Here is a 27,180-nt window from a genome sequence, read left to right as displayed (position 1 = left end):
ACCCTGGAAGTGTTTCTCGGCAATGATAGGAAGAGGCTCGGTGTTCTCGGCCTCCTCGTCAGTTTCCTCCAACCGCGAGAGGGCATCGGCTTTGGCGTTTTCTCTCCCTGGACGAAACGTGATCACGAAATCGTAGTCATTGAAGAAAAGGGTCCATCGGAGCTGTCGGGCGGTGAGGGCACGTGCTGACCGGAGAAACTGAAGGTTCCTGTGGTCCGTGTAGATGGTAACGGTGTGTTTGGCGTCTTTCAGGAAGTGGCGCCATTCCTCAAAAGCGGTCTTGATGGCAAGGAGTTCCCTGTCCGACACCGAATAGTTGCGTTCCGCTGGTTGGAGCTTCTTGGAATAGAATGCCACCGGATGCAGTAGACCTGTGTGGGTGCTCCGTTGAGACAGCACACCCCCAATGGCATCCTTAGAGGCATCCGCCTCCACTACGAAGGGCTGCTCGGTGTCGGGGTGCATCAGAACCGGGGCAATGGTGAAGCGTCTCTTCAGTTCTTGGAAGGCGTCGTCCGCCTTCTGATCCCAACAGAAGCGCACTCCTTTCCGTAACAACCGGGTAATCGGGGCTACCATCTCGGAGAAGCCCGTAATGAATCGGCGGTAGTAATTGGAAAAACCCAGGAACCGTTGTACCCCTTTAACGGACTCCGGGGGGGGCCAAGACAGGATGGCTTCCACCTTCTTGTTGTCCATTTGAATGCCCGCTGGAGTGATGACATGCCCCAGAAACTCGACAGTGGTGACGTGAAAGACGCTCTTTTCCAGCTTTACGTACAGACGGTGTCTACTCAGCTGCTGAAGGACAGAACGCACGTGCTGCACGTGTTCTGCGATGGTCTGCGAATAGATCAAGATGTCGTCTATGTAGACAATGCAAAAGACGTCAATGAAGTCCCGTAACACCTCGTCGATAAAGTACTGGAACGCTGCGGGGGCGTTACAGAGTCCGAACGGCATGACCTGGTATTCGAATAAACCGAATTTTGTTCGGAAGGCTGTCTTCCATTCGTCGCCTTTTCGGACTCTGACTAGATGGTACGCACCCCGCAGGTCGAGCTTAGTATACACTGAGGCGTCTTTTACCTGTTCCAGGAGATTAGTAATCAAAGGCAGTGGGTAACGGTTTTTCACGGTGATGTTGTTCATCGCTCGGAAGTCAATGCATGTCCTCAGATCGCCCTCCTTCTTAGCTACGAAAAACAGAGGAGAGGAGACTGGAGACCTGGAATGACGAATGAATCCATTGTCCAAATACTCGTCCAAGTAGGAGCGAAGGTGGACGTTCTCTTTCTCCGTGAGAGAGTATATTCTGCTGCAAGGCAACGTGGAACCGGGAATCAGGTCTATCCGGCAATCGAACGAGCGATGCGGTGGCAAGGTGTTGGCTCCTTTTTTGTCGAACACGTCGGCTAGGTCCAGGTATTCCTTGGGCACAGCTGCTTGGGAAACTAACCCCATCCCCTGTAAAGGCATCGATCTCGCTTGTATGGAGCGTTTCCCGAGGAGGTGGTCTTTGGTATAACAGGAGTCACAACAATGCTCCGAGTCCAAGTGGATGATTCTGGACACCCAATCGACGCGAGGATTGTGCTTTACCAACCACGGCAACCCCAATATCACCTTGAATTGAGGAGCATCAATGACGTCAAGGCTGATGACTTCGGCGTGCTGATTGATAAAGGACATAGTCATGTTCTCGGTGTGGTGCCTGATAGGGCCGGATGTTAGGTCCGTTCCATCAACTGCCTTGACGGTCTCGGGTTGGGCCTTTGATATTGTGGTTATGCCTAAGGCACGTGAGAATGCGGTGTCTATGAAACAGCCTGTAGCACCGGAGTCCAACATAGCCGTTACTTGCCAGGTTCTGCCTTCCTGGTTTTGTAAGGAAACATCCATCCCTATATGGTGAGTACCGTCGAATACAGCAGGGATCGCGGCATTGCCATACGAAGAACCCAGAGGACGGATCCCCTTATCTACTGGGTTGTCTCGTTTCCCGCCTTCTCCGTTTTGGTGATGGGCAACGCGAACGGCCTCCCGCTCCGGGGCTTCGTGGGCTTCACCGGGCATTCCCTGACGAAGTGTCCGCTTTTACCGCAGTACAGGCATTGATTCTGTTTCCTCCGTCGTTCCCTTTCCTGACTTGACAAAGGACCTCTGATGCCCCCGATTTGCATAGGTTCAGGTGCTTCGCTCTGGGGACCGAGCTCTTCCTTAGTCTTCCGGGTCTCCTTCTCCCCCATGGACAGGAAGCAGTTGTCGCTGCTTCGTCCTTTATCTGTCCTTCTTTCCTGCAAACGAAAGTTCATCTTCACCACCAGATCGATGAAGGGGCCGATTTCCTCGGGTGGGTTGGGGAACTGTGAAATGAGGTCCTTTAGTTCATCTCGTAATCCCCGATAAAACACCGACACCTTTTTGTCCTCAGGCCACTGGGACTCAATCACCAGTCTACTAAATGTGGTTATGTAGTGAAGGAGATCTTGGTTGCCTTGCTTGAGGCTGAGTAACGCGTTATCAGCGGCTTGCACGAAGGTGTGCCGAGCGAACATACGTCGCATAGCTTCCTTAAAGGTCGGCAGGTGGTGCAGCATGGGGTCGTCGTGTTCAACCAACGCTATCGACCACTGAGCGGCGTCTCCGCCCATGTACGACAGGATGTAGGCTACTTTAGATGCATCGTCAGGAAAGGCAGTATTCCTGGCCATAAAATGCAGGTGGCATTGATGGATAAAGATGCCGTACTTGGTACTGTCGCCATAGAACCGTTCCGGTGGTGCCAGCTGTACTGGATGAGGAGTGATAACTTGAACTGCAGGGTTCGGGTTGCTGGCAGCGGAGGGCCCCCCAAACGTAAACGTCGGCGGTCGTAATATTCCGTCCTGCATGCCCCTGTGGCTCGGGGTGGTTCCCCAAGGGGTGGCGACCTCTGTTGACATCTGGCCCTGTAGGGTAGTCATGTCGTGACGTAAGCTGAGGTTTTCTGCCTGTATGGCAGTTAGCATGGAGGCAATGTCTTGCAAGGTGACCTCTGGGTCGCCCATGTCGTCTGGGCAGAATGGTAAACGTGGGCTTCGTATTCTGTCAAGTGCTCCACAAGACTTACCTCTGCTTGTGCAGCGATTCCGCAGAGACGACAAGAGCGCCCGTCCCTGTACCCACCTGACCCTCGTGGACAGTAGAACCCAGCAGGGATGAGATGGACGCAGGGAAAGGAGCCTGAACAACAGCGGTAGGTAGGCGCGCAGGGTATCTCGGAGTGGCCTATAAACAGGGAAACTAAGGTCAGTGAAGAACCCCAACACACCGTAGACACACACACAGATATATTTCCTGTCCTAGACTCAGGGAACTCACCATACTGCGGTGACGAAGGTCGCAGCACGGCAGTTGTTCAGGTGAGGTGTGTAGGACAGGTTATGCAGCAAATCAAAATTCAGTGCTTTTGCACAAAGGTCAATGGTATTAAACGCAACTTCCCAATAACACTCCGGGAGGACGAATGCAATGTTAAACGCTGCTCCAGTGTAGAGAAAACAAAACATCAAGGCGCTTCTGCGCGAAAAGGCAAAAGGTCATCAAAGGCAAAATCATCCAGGGCAAAATCATCTAGGGTAAAGCAGAACTGGCGCGGTGCGCTGGCAAAATCATCAAGGGCAAAATCATCTAGGGTAAAGCAGAACTGGCGCGGTGCGCTGGCAAAATCATCAATGGCAAAAACATTCAGGGTAAATCAGAACTGGCGCAGTGCGCTGGCAAAATCATCAATGGCAAAAAACATTCAGGGTAAATCAGAACTGGCGCAGTGCGCTGGCAAAATCATCAATGGCAAACAAAGAGGAGAACCCCTTCAAAGGAACTAAGTGTCACGGGAGGGGCAAGGGTTGGGGAACCTGATACCTGGAATGCTTTCCAGAGAGAGGACGATGGTCGTTGCAGGTTTCCCGCGGGGATTTGAAAGCGTTCGCTTTCCGCTGGTCAGCTTCGGGACGCTGTCTCGCGCTCGGGGAATCCAAAGGAATACGAAGCGCCGAGCCGGCGGGAAACGCGGTGTTTAAGCGTTTCCCCCGGAAGCGCTTCTCTGACCCTTGCGCTGAACGAACGACTAGACCGGTCCTCGACTTCCACCCGGAAGTGAGTATTCCGGGTCGTATCTGTGTGCGTGTCTGCAGTGGCGAGGAACGGCAAGCGCCGTAACGTGACACATACAGATAGAAATAAAACAATTTAAAAGTAAACCAAAAAAACGCAATGAAAACCGGCTTGGAATGGTGATTTCAAAAATATTATTGTGTTAGACTGAGGGAAGAGGTCAGAGCGAATCAAATGATGTAGAGGGTAGGCGGGGAGCCGTGGATATTCGTAAATCAAGTCTATGAATAGTGATGAGTATGATGTAGTAAAGTGAGAGGAGACCAAGGTATGTATTCATGGGGAGTTTGGTATCATCTGAGATTTTCTGTAAAAGAATAAAATAACTTGTTCCGTAAACTCGCAATGCAACTTTTTCGCAAAACCCCTGACCTATTAGTGCCGCAGCGCAGTAGATTATTCTGTGGCCCATCATATGACTGGTTTGCCAGTATGATACGGGTGGTAAGGACTGAGCCTTCTACTTCATTGGCTTGAGGAGTCCCTCAACACGGTCCTTCCAAAGACCAGGATAAAGAAATAGTCAGGGCCGCGAGACGCACCATGGTTCACACCAGAATTATGTATCTTAAAGCAGCAATGTAAAGTAAAGGAAAGACTTTCTACCGTCAAAAAAAAACCAGGACTATAGATCAGCCATTCTTGCCTATAAAGCAGAACTAAGGAAAGATCAAGCTTCTTATTATGAAAATAGAATTTTAGCAGCGTCCCAACTCCTCCAAAGGAACTTTTAATATCATTAAAAATCTTCTCAAAGTTACCCCCCCCCGGCCATTATATTCCTTGACCTGAGCGCCGCCTTTGACACTGTGAATCACTTGACTCTGATTCGGCGTCTCAGGAATATAGGTGTCGATGGCATGGCACTCCAGTGGATATCCTCCTTCCTGGAGGGAAGAACCTTCCAGGTGTTTAATGAAAGCACAGTTTCCAAACCCATACACCTGCCGAACGGGGTGCCCCAGTGCTCCTCGCTCAGCCAGACATTATTCAATGTGTATATGTCCCCCTTGGCAGCCAGAATAGAGCCTTACGGAATCCGAATAGTCACCTATGCTGATGACACCCAGCTAGTGGTCGTGCTTACCAAAACCGAACAGGAAATCCACATCCTCCATTCCTGCTTAAATGACATCTCAAGCTGGATGGATGACTCAACTCAGGCTCAATGGAGGAAAAACTGAGATTAGGATCTTAGGTAACTCCCTCCGTTTTAACCCCAGTCAGATGTGGCCATCATGTATGGGCCCAGCTCCTACCCCAAAATCGGAAATCAAAAGTCTGGGGGTGTGGCTGGACCAGGACCTCAGCCTCAGAATGCAAGCCAGAAAAACAGCAGCCCTCTGTTACGGCCTACATAGAATGGCCCAAAAGGTCCTACCCCTTCTTCCCTCCACAGCCAAGAAAGTACTAGTCCAGTCATTAATCCTTTCCAGATTGGATTATGGGAACGCCCTGTATTTGGGCGCTCCCACTTCAGCATTTAAGAAACTACAATCCATACAGACGCAGCGAGACTCCTAATGGGAATCTCTAATAGACTGCCAGCTGAACCGGCCCTTCGCGCCCTCCACTGGCTCCCGGTTCAGGAACGAATTAAGTTCAAGTCCTTATGCCTAGTGCCTAAAATAAGGCAGGGACTCGGTCCTCCGTCGATTTCCACCATGATTCGTCCATACAAAGCCAAGCGTAAACTTAGATCAGATGATCTGCATCTGGCTGAGATCCCTAGGATCAAGAGGTCCATTAGTGGTGGCAGACTTTTTTCCTAAAACGCCTCCAAACTCTGGAACGCCTTACCTCTTCACCTATGCATAACCCCTGATTACATGGCCTTTCGGAAGCAAATAAAGACTTGGCTCTTTCCTTAGCCCCTCCGATTCCCCTGCTGTCGGTTATTAGCGCTGGGATGCCTCCGGGTAGCCATGCGCTCTATAAATGTTTTTCCATTCCATTGTGATAAAGCGCCTAGTTAATAGGAGGGCCAGATCAATGAATTTGTTGCCGGTTTTGGGAAGTTTGTGGTGGTTGTAAAGACCGACTATACAGCTTTACCATTTGTAAAGGTCAGGAAGACCAGTAACAGATGTCAGTACAGTGAAGATGTCATGCAGCAGGAAGTGCATTGCAAACAGTCCCAGGGCATGTGCTTTGCACCAGGGGAAGCATAGTGGAGACAGTTTGAGATCGTGTTTTCATACATTTCACTCAATCTGTCAGGAATTTAACTAATTTAAGTCAGAAATGGAAGCATGTACGTTACAAACTGAACACTGCATGAGACACATTAATCACCGACCAAACTGTTAAAACTGTCTCCGAAACTCTGATACCTTGCTGGGGCTGCGAAAAAGAACCAGGAGACTTGGGCCACATGCTGCTGGACCGCACTCTCGAATAATTTTTGGACAGAAATAGGTAAAACCATATTACAAATTATAAATCTGAACTGGACACCAAACCCAGCCTCTATTATGCTGGGTATGCTCCCCCCAGACATGTACTATACGCTGAACAAGGAACGCCTGTTATGGGACATCCTTTTCTCAACCGGACTCAAAGCGGTTTCCTCCGAATGGAAAGACATGCCCAAACTGTCTCCACACTTGGTGGGATGGGTACAATTCGTCAGAGGGTTGGATAACTGCACAAACACATATCTAAAGACCACATCTGGTAAGAAAGATATCTAGTCCAAGCTAGACAATGTCATACTTACCACATTCCCATAACTACTCTCATTCCAGCCCCACCTCCTCCCTTCACTTACCACCACCTTGCCACCCACCCCCACATGCCACAGGGCATACCCCTCCCCTACTCGATCTGTCGTCTGTCCTCTTTCCTTTACTAGTGCTCTTGTTCTGTCTTCACATCAATCAGTTGGGGTGACCCTCACCAAATAAAACCTCTATTTATCCCCTTCAACAACATCCTCATCATCAGCTCACATACATACGACTACCCATACTCGACACTTTATTCTTCACCTATCTCAAGAAAACAGAGAATACTATATTCTACTGCATTCATGTCTACCCAACGGGATACCGTTTATTCGCTATACATTTACCATGTCTGTACTCTTTGGCTCTTTTTTTTTTTTTGTTTAAAGGCCTTGATTTAATAAAACAAAAAAATGCACTAAACCCCCACGGAAATAGAAAACAAACAAATATACACGTTGCAGATAATTTAAGCAGCAGAACAATCAACCACTACTAAAATCCTGAAGCATTAGGTAAAAACACAGATGTATGCAGCAGGTGGATTAACTTAAACTTCAACACTGGTACGTGTACGTCGCCCACATCTCACACAAAGTAATTACTGAGGCACATTATTTAAGCTTGGGCTAATACTATCTCATCATGCAGTACAGAGTTCAATCTTTTTTTCTGAAAAAAATGCAGTGACATCTACATACTAAATACAGATCAGTGAAGAAGACCCGTTAACCCACTGTTCTGTCTTACACAGACTGTCCTCAGTAACTTGAAGCGCAGGTAAAATGTTAACCCCTTGTCAACCACTTTTAGTGCCCCAAAAGATCTGCCACAGAACACATGGTGCACATGTGGTAATACAGATACAGCAGCCTCTCTACTTGATGGCTGAGGTGGCCTTACCACTTATTTGCGCGCTATCTTATGCCATCTGAGATTCCCTATTTGCATGACTTACCAAAGCCTTTAATAAGCTCTGTAAAGACCCCGGGGTCGCTCTCCATCAAACACCACTCGCCCGCGCTACCCGCCATCCTCGCGCAGACTGCCTCTCTGCTATTGCATTTGTAGAGCTCGCGGAGCCTCCAGCGCCTGCTACCTAGAGGGGACAGAGGCAAGTACGCATCCCAGCGGCCTCCGCGCGAGGGCCAAGAACGCCTACACCTCCATTACGCCGCTCTATGGCCATCGCCATCTGAAGGCAAGCCGTTTGCCATTATATAACACGTTGGTATTCATTTTAATGAATAACATAATGGTTTTATATTTAAAATATACTGAAATACATTCAATTTAAAACAAAAGAAATTTTGTTGCAAAATGCTCGATATTTTTACACTTAATAAAACGCGAACAAAATGTAACTAGATTAGTACGTAATATTCTCTCATAGCAAGCCAGAGTTCTTGTTAGATAGTTGTGTGCTGAATTTATTGTCCGGCTTTCCCATTCTGACGTTACTAAGGAGGGAATCACGCTCCAGGTGGGGCAGCCTCCTCCAGCTAGTTAGGTGTGAATCAGCTCGGCCGCCATCTTACAACGGGAACATTCGAGTATACAATAGCTAAGCGCTGACAACAAAGTTGCGAGCTATTAAAAATTACCTTTTAAAAACTGAATTGCACGTATGAATAATACGCCCTGTTAAAAAAAAATGGTTCATTTTCCGCGAACGAGGCAAACGAGAACAAAGCCAAACAAGTTAAAGCAGCCGATAAGAGAAAATGTAGGAAATGAACAGCCTATTCTGCCCCAATTGCAAGGCTTCTTTCATTGCTTGCTCGTGATGCGATTGGAGACTTTATTTAACTGGTAAGGACACGGAGGTTGGTGGCTTCGGGCCTGCGCCCGGTGGAAGAGGGGCCTACCAGGTTGGACCGCGTCGAGACACCTGCTGTGACGTCATTAATTGCCAGGTGGGCCTCGGCTTCTGTTGAAAAAACACACTTGGGGGCGGATAGGCGAATAATGTAATACTCGTGACGCCAGTCTTTCGTCACACAAATCCTGAGATGAATTTATGTGATGTTCGGTGGCGTCATGTGTGACGGACCTGTGAAGTGGTTGAAACGGTTGGCGAAGGCGGGAAAAGGAGCACGTGACGTGCTCGTGCCATCATGGGAAATGAGAGATCGCTGAGGGGAAATTAGTGAACTTGCTGATCTCTACAGACCTTTGACGCGCTACACGCCACACTATCAGGACATGTAGTAGATCACCAAGACTCTACAATAAGCCTCTGCTGATGGACAGCACCCTCATCAGGATACAAGCTTGTTGCGTTCAGATCCTTGGTGCCTGCTGCAATGTGCAAGTACCCGACCTTTTTATCCTGGATTTTGGAAAGCACATAGTAAATGCCCTGGAATCTGTTTAATAGTGACAAGAGATTTTAGTGTACATTTATACATTTCTTTCTATTTTGCAAAACCCCAGATCCCTCTACTGACGTTCGAATGAATGACCTTTCAGTTATTAGACTTGTCAATGACAAATGATAGGGTTCCTCCCCCTTTGTCTCCAGACAGCGCTAATATTATGTTTTTTGTTTCACTGCACATATTTCTCAATTTTTGGTATTCTGATATTGAACAAAGGAGAGGAAGTGATCATGCAGCGGTCCTAGTGAAAAGGGACACTATTGTGCACATTAGGGGTGGAGAGTGAATTGGGTTTGATATCCATCCAGCGTAGTAAATAGGTAGAAGAAACATTGAAACTTGTCCTGAAATGTAGACAATTACCTAGCACAATTTTACACCAGAAAAAACCATGACCAGAACATACTCTTTGAATGCTTGTGTGTTCTCACACCCACCCACCTCAGGTCCAATGAAGGTGGCAACTGGGAAGTATCTTTTATTCACTCTAAAACTGAGGAGGGAAACAATGGAGCTATGTAGAGAACTAAAAGAGTTATAATTAGAAAAATGGTTAGCAATATTTAATATTTGTAGAAAGAGGTTGCTGAAGAATGTAAGTTTTTCATAGATAGGCTGGATAGAGCATTGGGAGATTATAGGGTTTCCTTAAATCCTGTGACCACCTCAGGCGAAACAAAGTAAGCTCCTATATGTTGTGACAGCTAGGAACAAACTTAGTCATGTAGAGCCTTTGTAATCTTGTTGCCACATATGTTACTGATCTGATCAAAGAAACTGCAGCAGATGGGGGCTTCTAGTTTCAAAATGTTATTCAAGGAGGACCAGGAATACCAGGCTCTCACCTCTGTACAAAACCTCATATAGGGTTCAGACAATAACTGATTCTTAGAAGGGATTGATTCTGCTCTTTCTTACAGAGGGAAGATGCAAAAGTTTTACCCATCACTTGATATTGCACACCTAGATATAAAAGCCAAAATGTATGCTCCTGTCATATGGAACCTAGAAACGTGGGCCATTGCTAACTATATACTCCTACACATTGTTTAACAACCAATAACATATTGGCATTATTGCTACTCATTCATCAAGGAGTGTTTGTTAATGCATTTAATCTTTTTGCATGTTCTGTAGATTTTAAAACTGCTTTTGATGGGATGAATTGGGGTTTGCTTTGGGAAAAGCTGCAAAGGCAAGGGATCCTCACTGGCTTGCTGAAAGCAATGAGGAACATAATTGATAATAAGCAAACTGTAAAATAACAGCACTATCTCAAATAAAATCTTCTCAAGGCTGAAGCACACCGTACATCATTCTGAGCAGATTTGAATCTTTTATGACTAGAAAATTCAGGCTTTCATTTGGTGTTTAAGACCTACTGGGTTATTTCTCAGTTTCTTGCTGCCTGTCATTGTTTGCATGAAGCTGAACAGTGCAAGTTGAAAGCACTAATTTGGCTTACCAGAGAGAGTAACAAGCATTTGCAATGCAATAGGTCTCGCATTACTGAAAGTTTGAGCTATTTGCACAGCATTACTATTTGCAACACCAATAAGTCAAACTTTCAGTAATGTGAGACCTATTGCATTGCAAATGCTTGTTTTAGAAGCTTTTTCCCAGATACGATTTATTTCAGTGCACATCCAAATAACAGGATACATTTTAAGTGTTTTTTCTCAAATGGATGGGGTGTTTTTTCCTTTTCTGCAAATATGAGCCAAGTAGATCATATGTTCTTGTAACGATTGGTTGATTTTGAAAAACCTATGCTTGTCACACGTCACTGCTTTTGATCTAACTTCAAAGAGACTCATCTTTCAGTTGTATACACTGCAAAGAAGTTACATTACACAAGGACATATTCATGTTTTGAATCACAGGATGTTGAGCGGACACAAGGCTCAAACCTGCTTTCAGCTCGAAAAACGGCAGTTCTAGCCTTACACCACAACCTCACCTGCAAGAACGGAAGCATTTTCAATATTATATACAACAAAGTCATAGTAGTTGCTTCTTTATCTTATGCAATTTACAACCATTTACAAAGCCAGTAGCCCTGGCTTGTTGTAGGTGTAATGCTACTTGTTGTGTTATATATGTGGATGAAGGGACAGAAGCAGCAAAATACCAGTGGGGCAGCACACTATGCTAAGCACAGATTTTTAGCTGAAGCGTTTTAAGCCACGCCCTTAATTACATCGGCCACGCACCTATAAGAGACCCCCCCCAGTTTTTTCATCTCACTTAAAGCCCTGCTTGTAGAGTTCTATGGAAAGTGCACGTGCTAACATTGCTTTAAAACACAGCAAAAAGCACAGCCTTTTACCCACGAAACCCTTGTTGTGTGACAGAGGACACTTCTTTGTGGAGGATACTGCGGAGATGCACAAAAGAGACTCTACTCCCGCTCAACTTCTCCTACTAAAGACTCATTCATATTCCATCCTATAGCTGTACCAACATGGGGCAGACCAAGAGAGAAAGAGAGAGTGAGAGAAACCATATACGGCTTAAAGAAAGCTTTTTAAGCTTACAATTGTCGTTGAAATGGAGTGAAATTAGCATGCAGCTTATTTGTGTATCTCTTGGTGCCACTATCATCCCCGCTTCAGAGACCTGATGCAGAGGGCATTGAAAAGAGGGGCAAGGAGAGAGGAAGGGAGGAACAAGTTTGTGGGAATGAGGAAAGAGCCTTCTGGAAATAGTGGGTCCTCCACAAGACACTGGTAAACACGGGTACTGATGGCAAGTCAGCCAGGGAGAGCTACCTGTCCCTGGTAAGCCCTAATTGAAGCCCATGTGTGATGTAGGGTTAACATGAATATCACATTCATGTGTTGAGTTTCTGTCCTTTGCGCATGTTATTACAACAAAGCTTGTCAAACATGGGTAGCTTGAGCCAGCCAGAGATTGTCTCTGTCACTAACAGGTGCTCATAAGGGCTGCTCCGCTAAAGACTTGACTTTGTCACTAGACCGTGTTGTGCCATGAGTGATTGATCTGTACCCAGCAGTGCTGACTCTGGAAACAGCTTTTTCTGTCAAGAAATGCTGCCATCAGAAACCAGTATTTTTTGATAGATGGAGGATGCCATCAATGCTCATCACTACTGCCAACCAAGTAAAAGCATTATTCGAAAGCCAAGAGCCAGGGACGTTGCACCACACCTGGAGAGTGGTACACCAGGGCACATAGGTTGTGGCTGTTCAAGGAAATCCATAAGCCCAGTATCCATGCACCTCCACACCATCGAAGGACAGTGAGATGATCCCAAGGGTATATCAATATGCTGCTGGCAAATCCACCTCTTGCTGGAGTTCGAGAATACTACCTAGTTCTGACTGATAGTGACAAGTAAAGCACGTAATAAAAAATGTACACCTCTACTACCCTGTGAGAGATTAAAAGACAGCCAAAACTGGGTTACCACGAGATCGTAACACCTTCGTGTCCCAGTGCCACTGCACCTACTTCACCAGCGATAGCTACCCTCCTGAACAGATGTCAGGTATGTGTGCTGGCAATGAAGTACATAAGTGCCTCTAACTGTACCTGGGTAAATCACCGGCGGTGACACGGAGATGGACACGTAATATACGAGTCCAACCTCTGGAAAAGGATCACACGTAATGTTGTGACAACTGCCTGTGTAATGACAAGATAAAGAGAATGAAAACAGAACTCTGTGTCCTGCAACACCAATTGAGAACACCACAGAATGTAAAATATCAGGTCACTCTACACACTTTCAACAGAGTAATCGTTAGAGCTATTAGCGTTGTGAAATTTGTAATAAAAATGCAGCAAACGGTTTATCTGAAAAACACGTTCATTTGCAATCTGACTACAGACTAACTCATGGTGCTGGTTAAAAACCGAATAAATTCCATTCCAGGATGGCCGTTGTTTGATGAGATGAGCTGGCAGTGGTAGGACTAATCTGATTGAAAGCAGAGTGCTAAAGTCTTGCAGATGGCGTAGACAAACGTAGTTGAGGAACTGGGATGTAGAGCCAAGTGCTAGCTCCGAGGGTCGTTACAAACATGGCAAAAAATCTGTGAAAGCCTTTAGTGATCTATTTGTATCTTTATAAAATACAAGACTGCTAACAGAGCTCTGAAGATGAAGTGAGAGGCGAGAGGGCGGTGATACGTACGCAAAGACACGGCCCCGTCCTTGGCGCTCTGACAGGAAGAAGAGGTTTACACAAGCAATGTTTTAAGAGTAGTCACTGGCACCAAGGAGCGTGGACAGCCCGCGCATAATTCAGCCGCAGTCCGTGCGGATAACAGCGGTGGGGCCGGGTAAGGGAGGATTTCGAGGGACGATGCAGCGGGAAAATTAATTATTTATTTGATTTTCCCTCGGCACCGTCCCTCGAAATCCCCCTTACCTGGCCTCACCGCTGTTACCTGCACAGACCGCGGCTGGGAAAGCCTCTGAAAATGAATGTGTACAACTTTCTCCAATTCAATATTTATGACAAATACTTCAAGAGGGCTGAAACAAATATTGTAGTTGCAGCAGCGGATGTGTATACATTTACAGGGATGAGCGCTCCACGGGTGGCGCTCAGGCATCTAAAGGACGCCGAACAGTCCTGCTCCCTCCTGGTGTTTATTGCCCCCCCTACCCCCGGGCATCGAGGGCCTGGTTACCACTATAAGAAGGGGCAGAAGGGCGCGGCACCAGGATTATTATAATGCATTTAAAGTAAGCATAATTATCTGCATCGCCCCTCCGCGGTAAGGGGAACAGCATTAATATGCTTTATAATGGATCGTTTAGTCCCCTATAGAATTACATAAATAAATACACCAGCGATTAAATCTGATTTGACAAATTTAAAGCATCTGCCAACTCACCATCAACAAGCGCTAACCTAGGAAACGCCGTAAAGAAAGTGAAAGCACGCTGAACCGCCGTGCCCGCACAGCAAATGCGTGCACGTCTCTTGTCTGGGCGCATGAAGGAGCTGAATCAAGCGCGCGGTGCGAGAGGAGACGCCATGTGCGCGCACATCGCCTGTCCGTGCGCGCACATGGTTTGTCTCCCTTCGCGCCCCAAAGTGACGACAATAGAGTCTCGCCAAGGCGAAGCAGCACATGCGCTGCGTTCGCTAGCGAGACCTAAAAATTAGAAGGGAGCCCCAGCGCTTGTAAGCTGCTTGCAAGCAGAGCTGCAGCTTAGTAAGCTTTGGGAGACAATTAGGTTTATAGCGGAGATTCATGTGTTGGTTATCTTAAAAGATGGGTTGGGATGATTTTAGAAGCAAAATGTTTTCTAAATACAAAGAGATAAATTATGTGTTGGCTTATTTACTTCTGAAATGAAATGTCCCAGTTAATAGAGCAATGAGAACCAAGTTTATCCAACTGTTTTTGCTTTACCAATGTATGAATTAAGATCCGCTTGTGGTTTATATCAGTAGTTAGTGGATCATTTTCAGATTTTGTTTTACAAACTATAGGGCCTCAGGACATTTGTGCTCCACCTCAATCTTAAACTCTGCTATTCTTCAAAGTAGCTGATCTGGCTGTTCATGGGATGGACATTTAGCCGTAATTCTGATTTTCAGCAAAAAAGTGCAGAGTTTTTCCTGGTATCTAGATTCACAGGTGGTGGAACAAGTGGATCAATATAAATACCTGGGTTTAACTTTTAGGAGAAATCTGAATTGGGGCGCGCATTGGGATGCCATTAAGCAAAAAGCCCTATTGCAGGCAAGCTGTCGATCAGGATTCAATGGTAGATTCGGGGGGCTATCCCATATCCCATTACTAAAGGCCTATGAAGGGAAGATTCCACCGTTAGGCCTGTATGGGGGAGAGGTATTTTCTCTTTATTCAACCTATGAATGGGACAGACTGGAAGGGGTAGTGCTTAAAAAACTTCTATCACTTCCCCGAGGTACCATGGTCCAGGCTATAAGGATAGAGTGCAGTCTGGTTTCTTGGAACATGGCGGCCCCTACTCGGGCTCTAAGATACTTTTACACCCTGTTGGAGGATGATGAGGTGGTTAAAGTCTCCAAATTGTGTTGAGAAGAGATCCAAAGCAGTGAAATGATGTGGGCAAAGGCCGTTAGAACCAGAATAACTGTAATGAAGAACCTCCATTTAAATAGTGGTACAGTCACATCCTGGCTCACTTTTCCAGGCAAACAAGTACTGAGAGAATCTGCTGCTATGACGTCAGAACAAATTGATTTATTATATTTAAAGAAGAAATCATCTATTAGCTTCTCGTTTGCTTCATTTGGCCAGGATTGTGTTTTCCCTTATTTATCACACTTACCAGATCCAGGTTTGAGAAAAGAAATTTTAAGGGTTTGGGTGAGATGTAATCCAATCTATTCATCCCACCTATAAAGGACTTGGGTGCAGAATAATAGTGGTCTTTGTCCCTGCTCTGAAAGCTAAATGTACTCTCACGCATATTCTTATGGACTGCATTTTTTATTTTGCAAATCGGATCAAGTTTTTAAGACCCTTGTTTTTTAAATATGATGCTCTTCATAGGAACAAAGCGGTGGAGTTTTTGTCTGAGATGCAATATTTAAATGTGGCAGTTGGGATTGCTCGGTTTTAATGATCTGTTAAACAGAATTTAAAAAATGAAATGTAATGGGGGTGGGGCGGCGAGGAGGGGGGGGTTCATTTAAAGGTTTTAATTGTTAAGTGTGCTTTTTAGAATGTTTTATGGACAATTGTCTAAATAAACTTGTTTTGAACCTGAACCATTTCTGGGTCTACCACTGTCTGAGGTAAGACCAACTGTTTTTGGAACCAACTATGTCACCACACATTGCAATATATGTAAGAAGCAGCTACCTTCTCAGGAGTAAAAAGCCAAAGGCATAAAAATAAACCTCCTTCTTGAGGAAGTCTTCACAGGGTAGGGGGAACCCAGGAATGGGGAATCCAACCGATGTAGTCCCATGAGCGAAGAGCAAGAATCAGCAAGTGGAAGGAGAGAAGACATGAGTGAAGAACACAGCTTTTTGCAACGCACCCTCCTACCAGCCTGAGATCTTTAAATAGTAAAAGAACAGGAAAAGGAATTGGCATCAAACACCACATGACTTGAAACATAATGGGTTGGGAAAGTCAGGAACAAACTACAGGAGGAACAGCCATGATGGAAAGGGAAGTGAAAAAAAGGAAAACCTGAAGTGGAGTACCTGCGGAGTTGACTTAAAAACTGGAAACCCGGGGGCGTGGCTTGCTGCCGACGGGAATGGCCGCTCAGTAGCGAGGCTCTGAAGCGCCACTCCCGCAATATCCTGTCTCCTTCGTCCCCCACTGCCCCGACCCGTGCTCTGAGGCATCCCCTGTGGTCCGGGGGCTCCCGCCGAACCTGCTGTAAAATTTGGCGGTGAATCGGAGATGGTGCCGGGGCGGAACTCCGTTGCTCGCGCCCTGGCCGGCGGCCGGGCTGTGGTGGACGCGCCCCGATCAGAGAGTGGAACTACGCGAGGCCGCGGCTGCGGCCTGTCGCCCCGGGGGGCGGAGAGCTTCGAATCGGCGCCTCCAACCGTACTGTGATTGGGCCCGCCCCTGTCCTGAGCGTCCCCTGTGGCCCGGAGACTCCCGCCGACTTAGCAGACGGAGCTGAGGCCGATCTGATGCGGCGCCGCGACGGAGCTCTGTGCCACGTGATCTGGTCGGTGTACTAGCTGTGGAGGGCGCACCCTGGCCGGGGAGTGAAGCAGCATGAGTCCGTGGCTGCGGCCTGGCTCCCCTGGAGGTGGGGACTGGGGACTTGACACCTGCTTGGCTGCTTGGCTTGGCTTGGCTGCTTGCTTGGTTGCTGCTTAGGATTTGGCACCTGCGCCGGTGCTGCGATCAGGCCCGGTGCGGACGGATGGACTTCCCCGCCGCTCGGGGCATTTTAACACTGCTGACTGATGTGGGGGCCCTGCTGAAGTGGGGGAGACCCGACTGCTGCCTCGGCGCTGCCTAGCCGGCTTGCTGGGGAGGCTCTCCCCTGACGCTGCGGGTCCCGCCGACAATCGGATAACGGCGATTCCGGCACTGCTGGTGCCCTGGCCCCGGGCGATGTGAGCGTGCCCCCTACTCTGACTCCTTTACCCCTGCGGTCTGGTGGTGGACCGGTCCGCGCTGTTGGGTGAGACCCTACCGGGGCGAAGACATCCAGGGGTGTGCCCTACTCCTCTATTGTGCTATCCAGGCGCGACGTGTGGTGGCCAGCGGTGAGGCCCACGGTTCCCTGTTCCTGCTGGTTGGAGGGCTTCTGACGCCGGCTGTGAGTGGGCTCCGGGTGGCCTGCAGGATGGCGGGCTACCCTATGGAACTGTGACTCTCCGCGTACGACTCGGCTCAGTGACAGGTTGATTGGAGACGGCACCTGGTTTCCCCGGGCCGGTAGTGCCAGCTGGGACGACAAAATATTGTGGAGGTTAACTTGGTGTGCAGGGGGCAGGAGCCGGCCCTATCCTTGACCCACTGCTTGGTGCGTGAGCCTTGGTGGAGTGTCCCCCCCGACTGGGGTGTATCCAGCGCAAGCCGACAGGCCGGGTGGCATAGTCCACTGCGGGCAGCGGGGAGTAGCAGCTGCGCCCAAAGGCCGGGGAGCGCCACCTAAGTGGTGATTACGACAACCGGGCCGAACAATAGAACGGTGGCACAGACTAAATTGGAGAAATTCGCCTGGCAACACCAACAAGGCGGTGAGCGGGTCGTGACACCGGCCTCGGACGGCAAGGCAGAACCGACGAACAAAGACCTCCTAGATGCGATCACAGCTGTCAAGGCGTCCCCCAAAGCACGGATAGACACCGTGGCCACTGATGTGGGTCTGATTCGTGAGGACGTGAGGAAGATTGCCGAACGTGTGGGAGCTGTGGAGAGTGTAACCAAAGAACTGACCAACGACACTGGCCTTCTCAAGCGAGAGGTTGCAGACCTGCGTTCCTCCCACAAATTACTGGCTCGACAGTTGCATGATTACGAAGGCAGGATGCGCCGTAATAACGTCCGCATTATTGGTGTTCCGGAAAACGCGGAGGGGCAGGCAGCGGACCTCTTTGTCGAGGACCTGGTCCTCAAACTTCTACAGCCCCGAGGTCTCTCAAATTGTTTCTCGATCGAAAGGGCCCACCGTGTGCTGGGTGGTCGCCCTCGTCCGGGGGCGCCCCCTCGACCACTTCTTGCCCGAGTGTTCAATTTCCGTGACCGTGACACCATCCTTCAATGTGCAAGGGCGGCCCCACCCCTTACTGTTGAGAACAGCAAAATCACGTTCTTTCCTGATTTTACACTAAGAGTCCAGAAACAACGACGCAGCTTCCTGGAGGTAAAAAGAGCGCTCCGTGACCAGGAAGTTAAGTACACGATGATGTTCCCCGCCAAGTTGCGGGTGGAGGCTGATGGAAAATCATGGTTCTTTACACGCCCGGAGGATGCTTGGGACTGGTTGGAGGGTTGGCGTACTGTGGATAAAAGGAAAAAAAAAGGGGCCTTCAGCGGCGGATTGGGCCGATGATTGGCGCCAGCAGAGACGATCTCCTTCACACTCAGACTCTGATGCCCAGGTTCAAACCGGGGAACACTAACTCTGGACGATGGTAAGATGGTACATTGTTTGTATTACCCCATCGGAACTCCCTGGAACATATCTGGTGGCGGACTCGTGGCTCTCATGATGTCGGGGTGGCAATGATGGGTGTGTCCCGGGACGTGGGAGGCACTCACCCCTTTGGTACGCTGTCACCATGGGCCTCTACGGAAGACAATGGGGGGTTGGTTGCCTGGCTTCCACCTCTGTAGTGTTGTTTTTTTCCTCAGTTTCCGCATATTTATGGGAGCTGCTTATCGTGTAGTTACTATTGCTGAATGTGCCGCGACGATGGGGCTCTGTTTGACAGGATCTAATAACCCAGACTGAGTTACGAGTTTTTTATACTAGTGAGACTGGTCGGACGGGGAGGAAGGAACCTACGAGATTTCAGTCAATATGTTGGGAGTGGGGCAGCTCACGTTTCCTCGACTTGTTCCTGGGGGGGGCGACAGGTTGGGGGAGGCGGGTGGTTCTAGTCCCGTTGTGCAGGGAGGCAGGGTGGGGGATATGTTTTCAGGGTTTTGGGGTTGCTTGATTTGGTTTAGTTGGAGTGATGTTTTTTTATTGTTTTACTGCAGCAGTGCTACATGGCATTCTCTATCAACACGTTGTAAGGTGTACTTACCTCCAGGCTACTGGTTTCATCCTTTTCATTCTTAGGAAGGGCGGTAGGACGACGCGTACTGTATTTAGAGCAGTGGAACGGGGCATAGTGTTGCAATATCTCCACCGTCACCGACCAGACTTAGTGCTGTTCCAGGAAACCCACCTCATGAGCAACTCATGTAGGGCCCTGGACAGAAAGGGGTATCGTATGGTAGCGCACTCGGGCTTTACCTCGGGATCCAGAGGGGTGGGGATGCTCCTTCGTAAGGGTTGCCCCTATGTGATTCACACTACACGGTCCGAACCACAAGGTAGGTATGTGGCCTGCTCAGGCAGCTGGGAGGGTAGGGTCCTCAACGTGCTCTCCGTATATGCCCCTCCGGGCCTCCAGCACCAGACCCTAGCAGAAGTGGGGACGCTCTTGATGACCTTGCCCGAGGGTGCCCTGGTAATGATTGGCGACTTTAACTTAACGATGGACGGTACCATGGACCGTTCTCCACCTCGTGGGGACTCTCCGCACGGCTCGCAACTGCGCACTTTTACTGACGCTCTGGGACTGGTAGATGTTTGGAGGTGGTCACACCCCCGAGATACAATTTACACTTTCCAATCGGGTGTTCATGGCAGTCACTCACGGCATGACTACCTGTTCACCCAGGCGCAACAGATTCAGCACTTCACGGAGTCCGCGTGCTTAGCATGGGGAGTATCAGACCACTCCCCGGTAACCGCTATCTTCGGAGCCCGTTGGGCAAGGCAACCTGACCCCATTATGATCCAGCCCTGGTTGCTAAAAATCCCACACATTAGGGATTCCTTGCGGCAAGACACTGATTACTACTTTGAGGAGAACACTGGGTCTGTGGCGTCGGCGGTGACGCTCTGGGGGGCGTATGGGGCGGTGATAAAGGGTAGAGCGTTGTCCATGATAGTTGGACACAGAGCTGAGCGTAGGCGACGAGTAGGCGAGTTGGAGACTGAGATACTTCACCTCGAGCGCGATGTTTCGCAGACCTCTGCTCACGAGACCCAACACAAACTCAATGTTAAGGGACAAGATTATAAACAACTGCTCTTTGAGGACGCTAGCCGGCGTGCCCTCGCTACCCGGCACAGAATATATGAGCAGGGTGAGCGCACCGGTAAACTTCTGGCATGGCTGGAACGTAAAGAATCATCTGCGCGATGGGTGGGCGCGATCAAAGGGCCGGATGGTGTGCTGACCACTGACCCCCAAAACATTGCTGAAACATTTGCTAAATACTATGAGCAAATCTATACTAAGCCACAGCATTCACAAGAACCGTGGGCGGCAGATCTCCTTGCCACTATCGGAATGCAATGTGTTTCCCAGCAGGATAAAGAGGCCCTGGAGGCAGATATCTTGGCTGAGGAGATCCAAAAAGCCATTCAAGATGTCCGGTCCGGCAAGGCCATGGGCCCCAACGGAATCCTGATAGAGCTCCTGAAACCCATGGCTATGAAGCTTGCGCCCCACTTGCTGAATCTGTATAATGAGTGTTATGAGACGGGCATCCTCCCAGCAGACATCCGTACTGCCACCATAGTGGTCGTCCGCAAACCTGGTAAACCAGCGGATGAGTGCGCATCGTACCGACCCATTTCTTTGATTACCGTGGAGGGCAAAGTTTTAGCTAAGCTGCTGGCTAATCGTCTGCTTCCATATCTTACGGCACTGATCCACCCTGACCAGTCGGGATTTATGCCAGGCCGTAACACTGCACGCAACCTGCGCCGGGTCCATGGGGCACTGGGTCGGGTGATGACAGTCCAAGAGGAAGCACTCTTGCTCTCGCTTGATGCCAAAATGGAATTCGATACGGTGGCCTGGGAGTATCTCTTTGCAGTCTTGACTCGTGTGGGGCTGGGGCCCCGGCTGATCGGAGGGATCAGACTTTTATATAACTTGCCCACGTGTCAGTTAACAACCATCGTTCGGGCTCCTTTCCCCTGGGCCGCGGCATGAGACAGGGCTGTCCGTTGTCACCACTCCTCTTCGGTTTGGCCCTTGAGCCACTAGCGGTCTGGATCAGGGGTGACCCTGAGATCAGAGGCTTTAAATGGTCGGAAGACCATGAAGACCGTATCTCCTTATACGCGGACGATATTTTGTTGTATCTAGCATCCCTGGCGCGCGCGCTCCGTCGTGCACTCCATATTTTCCATATCTTTGGGGCCCACTCCGGTTACCAGATTAACTGGTCCAAATCCCAGGTGTACCCCCTCAGGGGTGACCCACCACACAGTCCCAGGGGTTGCACCATACCGGTGGCACCACAGGGTTTCCAATACCTCGGCATTTTTATAACACTAGACCCAACCCTATTTTATGATCGTAACCTATCGGGCCCATTGCAGAGGTTCAAGGTGGACGTGGTCCATTGGAAAACTTTGCCCCTCACACTTTTGGGTCGTGCATCCTTATTCAAGATGCTGACCCTCCCACGCTTTCTCTACGCCCTGCAGAATATGCCCATCTCGATCCCCGAATCCTACTTTTTGCAGATTGAGGCAGCACTTAGAGACCTGTTATGGGATAGCGGACCGCCTCGAATCGCAATGCAGAAACTTACCATGGGATGGTATGATGGAGGTATAGGATTGTCGGATATACGCCTTTACTACCAGGCATCGCAATTGATCGCAATCAACCGGTGGGTGTTTGGACCCCGCGATGATCCCAATTTCCATACAGATCGATGGCTACTGGGAAAGGGAGGATATAATCGAGCGCTATATTCAAACCACAAAAACCTAGGCTTGACCGGCCCTACGCCCCGAACGGTAGAAATCTGGCACAGGCTCCAGCGGTGCATGGGTTGGTATGGGCGGCTGACTAAGGCCACCCCACTCTGGGAGCCTGATAGCCTGGGACGACTGAGTATCTGCGCAGGGTTCGATAAATGGGACCTTATCGGCATCTCCACGGTTGGGGACGTCTGGATCAAAGGTAAAAAGACATCATTTGCGGAGCTCCAGCTCAAATGCCAGCTTGCACCGTCAGAATATTTTTGATACCTTCAAATTAGCCATGCTATCGACAGCGCCCTTCCCGCTGGTGCCCCCCTCCCAGACTCCTCTCCCTTAGAGGATAGGCTGCTGCTGGACCCTATGGACCGCAAGGCTATCTCCTTGACGTTTAAGAAGCTAATTAACAACCGGACCGACCCAATGCGGAAGTTGAGGGCTAGCTGGGAGACTGACCTGGGGGAAATGACTGACGAGGACTGGACTGAAGCGTTAGCCTCCCCTCGCGAGGTAGCAATGCCGATGCGACTTAGTCTCGTTCAGCTAAAAATTCTGCATCGTGTCTATTTTGATGTAAAACTGTTGTGCAAATTGGGGGGACGACTCGATACGCTCTGCCTACGACACTGCCACCAGATAGGTACATTCATACATATTCTATGGACATGCCCCAGCATTCAACAATACTGGATAGACGTCACCCGACAGATGGTGAAGTCCATTGGTAAGCCCTTATCCCCCTCTCCCCAACTCTGCCTCCTTAATATTTGGGAGGCTACGGACCTTACCCAGGCGGAACAAACATGGTCTGCCATGGGTTGGACCATTGCTAAGAGTAATATTGCCCAGAAATGGGGGGTAGACACCATGCCACAGCAACGGGTTTGGGCCGCTGATATGGATCATGCCATGGTGGCGGAGAAAACTGTCTACAAAAGCCGAGGCTGCCCGCGGAAATGGGATTGCAAGTGGGGACGATGGAACAAATACCGGGGGGACATCTGTATTTCTCCTACGGTGGAGCTTAGGAGGAAGAGATTGGCTACAATGGAGAAAGTTGGGGCAAGCGCGGTGACTTGAAACCCCCAGGCCACCAGACATACGATGTGTTTATGAAACCCCCCTTTGTACTGCTTCACTAATTGATCTGATTTATTCTTGCTGCCCTGACTTTATCGTCTGTTATCTCCAGCGTCTGAATGTATACCTAGCCAGTGGAGGTCCTCATTAAGTGTCATTACTGCTGCTATGTTGTGGTTTTTATTTTCAATAAAAATTGTTAAAAATATAAAATAAAAAACTGGAACCCCTCAGGCAAGTGATTGCCATTTTGGAGTTGAAGAGAGAAGGAACAGTCGCTAAGTGCCTAGAAGCACGAGAGGTTATAGGCCCAAGTGAGAGACTCTCCCAGCCAGCATCAGTGGACTCTGTACGTTGTTTTCTGAGTCCATGGAACCAAGGGACCCTGTAAAGTACCACTGTTCTTGAGTTCCCAGGCGGCCGAGAAGCTGCGGATGCAATAGTATATCCCCTGCCGAGGCCACAGGTTTTTCAGGAAAGGCCAGAAAGAAAATGACAAACCAGTCCTGAGGTGTGGACTGAAGAGGCAAAAACCCAAGAATGCTCAATAGCACCATAGCCTTTCCAGTGACCAAAGAACTGCAACCATCCTCTGAAGATTCAGGAGTCACAAACCATGCTGACCTTTTATTTCCACTGCCATGACAGGAGGAGGAGAGATTTGATGAAAAGGATCAGGTACACAAGGCTTTAACCTGGGAGACATGAAAGGTAGGGTGAATCTTCCAAGATTTAGGAGACTGAGCCTAAAGGTGACTGAATTGATTTGTTTGGTTATATCAAAGGGCTCCAAAAATTTAGGTCAACAATGGAGATGCAACTTTTGAGCGGCCAAGAACCTGGAAGACGACCAAACCTTTCCACCTTCTTCAAAGTTTGGAACCAGTCTGCTTAAGTTGTCAGTCCTAGCCTTCAAAGCAAGCTTTAAATTCGGAAGATTCTGAGCAATTACTCTCCTTCCAGAGTCAAGTTTCTGTAGGAAATCAGTGGGCAGCAGGCACACAAGAACTGGATAGCAGAGAAGAGGGAAAGGAACAAGGATGGAAGCAATGGAACCAATAGAATGGGAAGACTTTAGTAGCAAAATGAACAGAGTTGTTATACGAGAATTACACTTAGGATAGGTATCCTGCCCAGTTGTTTTGAGGTGATGGATACAGGGGGTAGAGCAGATTGAACATCCGGACCTAGAAATGTATCGGGGGGCCCCTTTTAGAGATTATAGTGTCAAAGAGCCCATGCTAGGGAAATAGTGAGGAATTTCATGGCCACCATCCTGGTCACGAAGCCATCTTGGAAAAATGGTGTACAGTGACCATGATCACTCAGTTTCCACCTGACGGGAGGTAAGTCCACAAAAAAGTTTTGGGGGAAAATTGTGTGCCAAGGATGAGGCGGAACAAACAAAGGCTGAAGAAAACCAAAGGGCTTATCATGGATTGCCTTGGACTGTGCAAGGATAGGAGATAACCTGACATTGAGCCCTACATTTCGATGAACAGGCTACCAACAGATGGCCTGCTCCACGATGGCCTGCTACGGCTGAATCATGACATATTTCCAGAACCTAGGTTTGAAGAGTCTTGGTTGGAATCAACAAGGCCTGCAATAAAAAAACAAATCAAGATTCTGGCAGTACGCCAAGGACACTTGACTCTAGAGAGCATCAAGGGCTTCATGAGAGATCTCAAAATCAGCGTCTGTCACCTGCTGTAAGCAGGACCTAGCCAGACCGATATCTTTGTTAGGGACCAAAAGGCCATGTGTCTCAGAATCCTTGAATACAATGTCCCATTTAGACAAATCATCAGCAAATATGTTCTGAGCAGGGATGTGTGTTACACAAAAAGTCATATTTTGAAAAAAAAATAGGCCTAATGAGCATGCCTGCTGTTTCTACACTGCGTGCTCTGCAGAAACTGGAGATTTTGATTGTCTGAAACTCACCAGGTACAGCTACTCCCATTAATAGATACCATCATTCCATACAGGCATGTTTTTGGGCCAAGAGCTCTATTTCCAGAATGGAATTCCTTTGTTCACAAGTGTTCAGGACATGAGAGGGATAAAAGATGGGGTGCTCCAGATTGTCCTACTAGAGCTGAAGTAGAACTGCTCCCACAGCAAAATTAGAGGCATCAGTTGTCGTGCTAAATTCCTTGGTCGGATCTGGGTGCGAGAGAATAGGGCCTTGGGTGATAGCCTTCTTGAACTTGATAAAGGCCTCTTGAGCCATTGGAGTCAAAGAAATAACTTTAATTAGGGTCTCCTTCTTCAGAGTGGAAGACATTTGACAGGTCATTCTCTAAATTTTACCCAGCCACAAACAACTCTGGCTCTCCAGGCATGTGGAATTTAAATAAAATATCTACTTGTCCATGTAGCAGGTTGCCTCGTATATCTACTTGTCCTGTAACAAAATCCACTTGTCCCTTTTTGTGGCATGAATGCGGTGACAAATTACGGCAGCAATCATTCTCATTATAAAAGAGTTCTGAAATAGCCTCTCTGATTATGACAAGGCTCGTACCATAGTAGGGTTTGAATACTAGCAATTCCCTTATGTTGCCATTTTTCTGCAGGTCTACATACTGGGGCTGAAGATAGTGGTAAGCAATAGTTCCAGGGTTGGAAGGCCCTTTTTCAGTCTGTGCAAACCTACTAACTCACATGTCATGTTTTAAGGGTTTTCACCAACTCTTCTCTAATCTTTTCCCATAATGAGAAAGGTTGAACATTTTCTCCTGACAGTGGCAGATGTAAAGCTTCTTCCAGGGTTAGGAAAAAAGTGGTTGGAGGAAAAGTGAACTTAGAAACATTTAGATTTTCACATAAGCAAATCTACACATGAATATTTGCTCATGGTAAAATGCAGTTCACAAATATTTTCTAGGAGTACTTTTTCTTGGCCTACTTCTGTGAATTCTTGTGAATTCACGGAAACCGTATTTATGCACTGAATGCAAGGATATATACTATGAACGCACTTTTGAGAGTTTCTTTAATAATCGGACCTCTAATTAGGCCTGGCCTTAACCATGACCTTTCGTGTTTATTAAAATGTGGTCTCTCTCTCTCTATCAGGTGGCTTCACTGTGAGTGACAGTCTTCTGCTCTTTCACATGGAGCATATTGGCACACAAAGTAGTTTTGTTCAGTGCCTGGAACTGCTGTGGCAATGTGTACTTTTTGAGACCAAATAATGTTTTGCTTTTGCCAATGTTTGTTAAAATGGTGAGGGCCCAGCAGCTCCCACACCAATAAGGTTTTACAAAGACCATGCCTATAGAAGTCACACATTGACAAAAACAAAATACTGACCTCCAATTTCAGACCTGCTGGCTTTGCCAATGCTTGTTTATTTTTGTTTTCCATAATTGTATTTATACTGCTTGCACTGAATTTCCATTATGAATATTTTTGGGAAATACTAGCATACACCAGCATGTTACTAAATGATGCTGCAAAGATATGATACCTAAAATCTTACAGTAGTATATCGAAATGTTTTTTTCCTACTTGCATTTTTTTGTGAACATTTTATTTTGAAAGCAAAGAATCATCACTCTTGCTTTCAAGCTTCTGCAAATATTTGCATATAATCAGAGAGCAATCTGGGAGCATTATACATAGCCTCATATTACTAAATTTTAAAAACGTGTGTTCAATTTTATACTGGAACCACTGTCAGTAGTGCAGTCCGAGCTGACAACATTTACTTGGAGCGCTCACCCTAATAATAAAGGCATTCAATTAATGAACCATAAATACAAGTTTGAACAGCATTAACACATGGAAACACATTACCTAAACTGTAGACAATGCCCTTCCCTGATCTAAAATGTGGTTCTGCAAACTGGCAGCCAAAGGGT

At 47.9% G+C, this 27,180-nt stretch overlaps 2 protein-coding genes across 5 annotated transcripts in view; one reads left to right on the top strand and one right to left on the bottom strand.

Moving 5' to 3' along the window:
- The window catches only part of UCHL5 (ubiquitin C-terminal hydrolase L5), a 161,420-nt gene extending 153,343 nt beyond the window's left edge, over positions 1-8,077 (bottom strand). For 2 of the 4 annotated variants that reach the window (XM_085601535.1, XM_085601538.1), the window contains exon 1: positions 7,843-8,057. In XM_085601535.1, coding sequence (XP_085457661.1) covers positions 7,843-7,918 — 76 coding nt within the window. In that variant the 5' untranslated portion in view covers positions 7,919-8,057. Of the gene's footprint in view, positions 1-7,842 lie in introns of all 4 variants that reach the window. The other 2 variants (XM_085601536.1, XM_085601537.1) reach the window with 2 other exon arrangements.
- A 595-nt stretch (positions 8,078-8,672) lies between these two features.
- Positions 8,673-27,180, top strand: part of RO60 (Ro60, Y RNA binding protein) — a 446,084-nt gene continuing 427,576 nt past the window's right edge. The window contains exon 1 of the mRNA XM_085601530.1: positions 8,673-8,800. The gene's annotated coding sequence lies outside the window, so the exon portion shown is untranslated. The remainder of the gene's footprint in view (positions 8,801-27,180) is intronic.

Source organism: Triturus cristatus, chromosome 4_2 (assembly GCF_964204655.1).
Source record: "Triturus cristatus chromosome 4_2, aTriCri1.1, whole genome shotgun sequence".
Lineage (NCBI taxonomy): Eukaryota > Metazoa > Chordata > Amphibia > Caudata > Salamandridae > Triturus > Triturus cristatus.
Note: the sequence above shows the minus strand (reverse complement) of the source record. Positions and strands in the feature narration are given on the sequence as shown.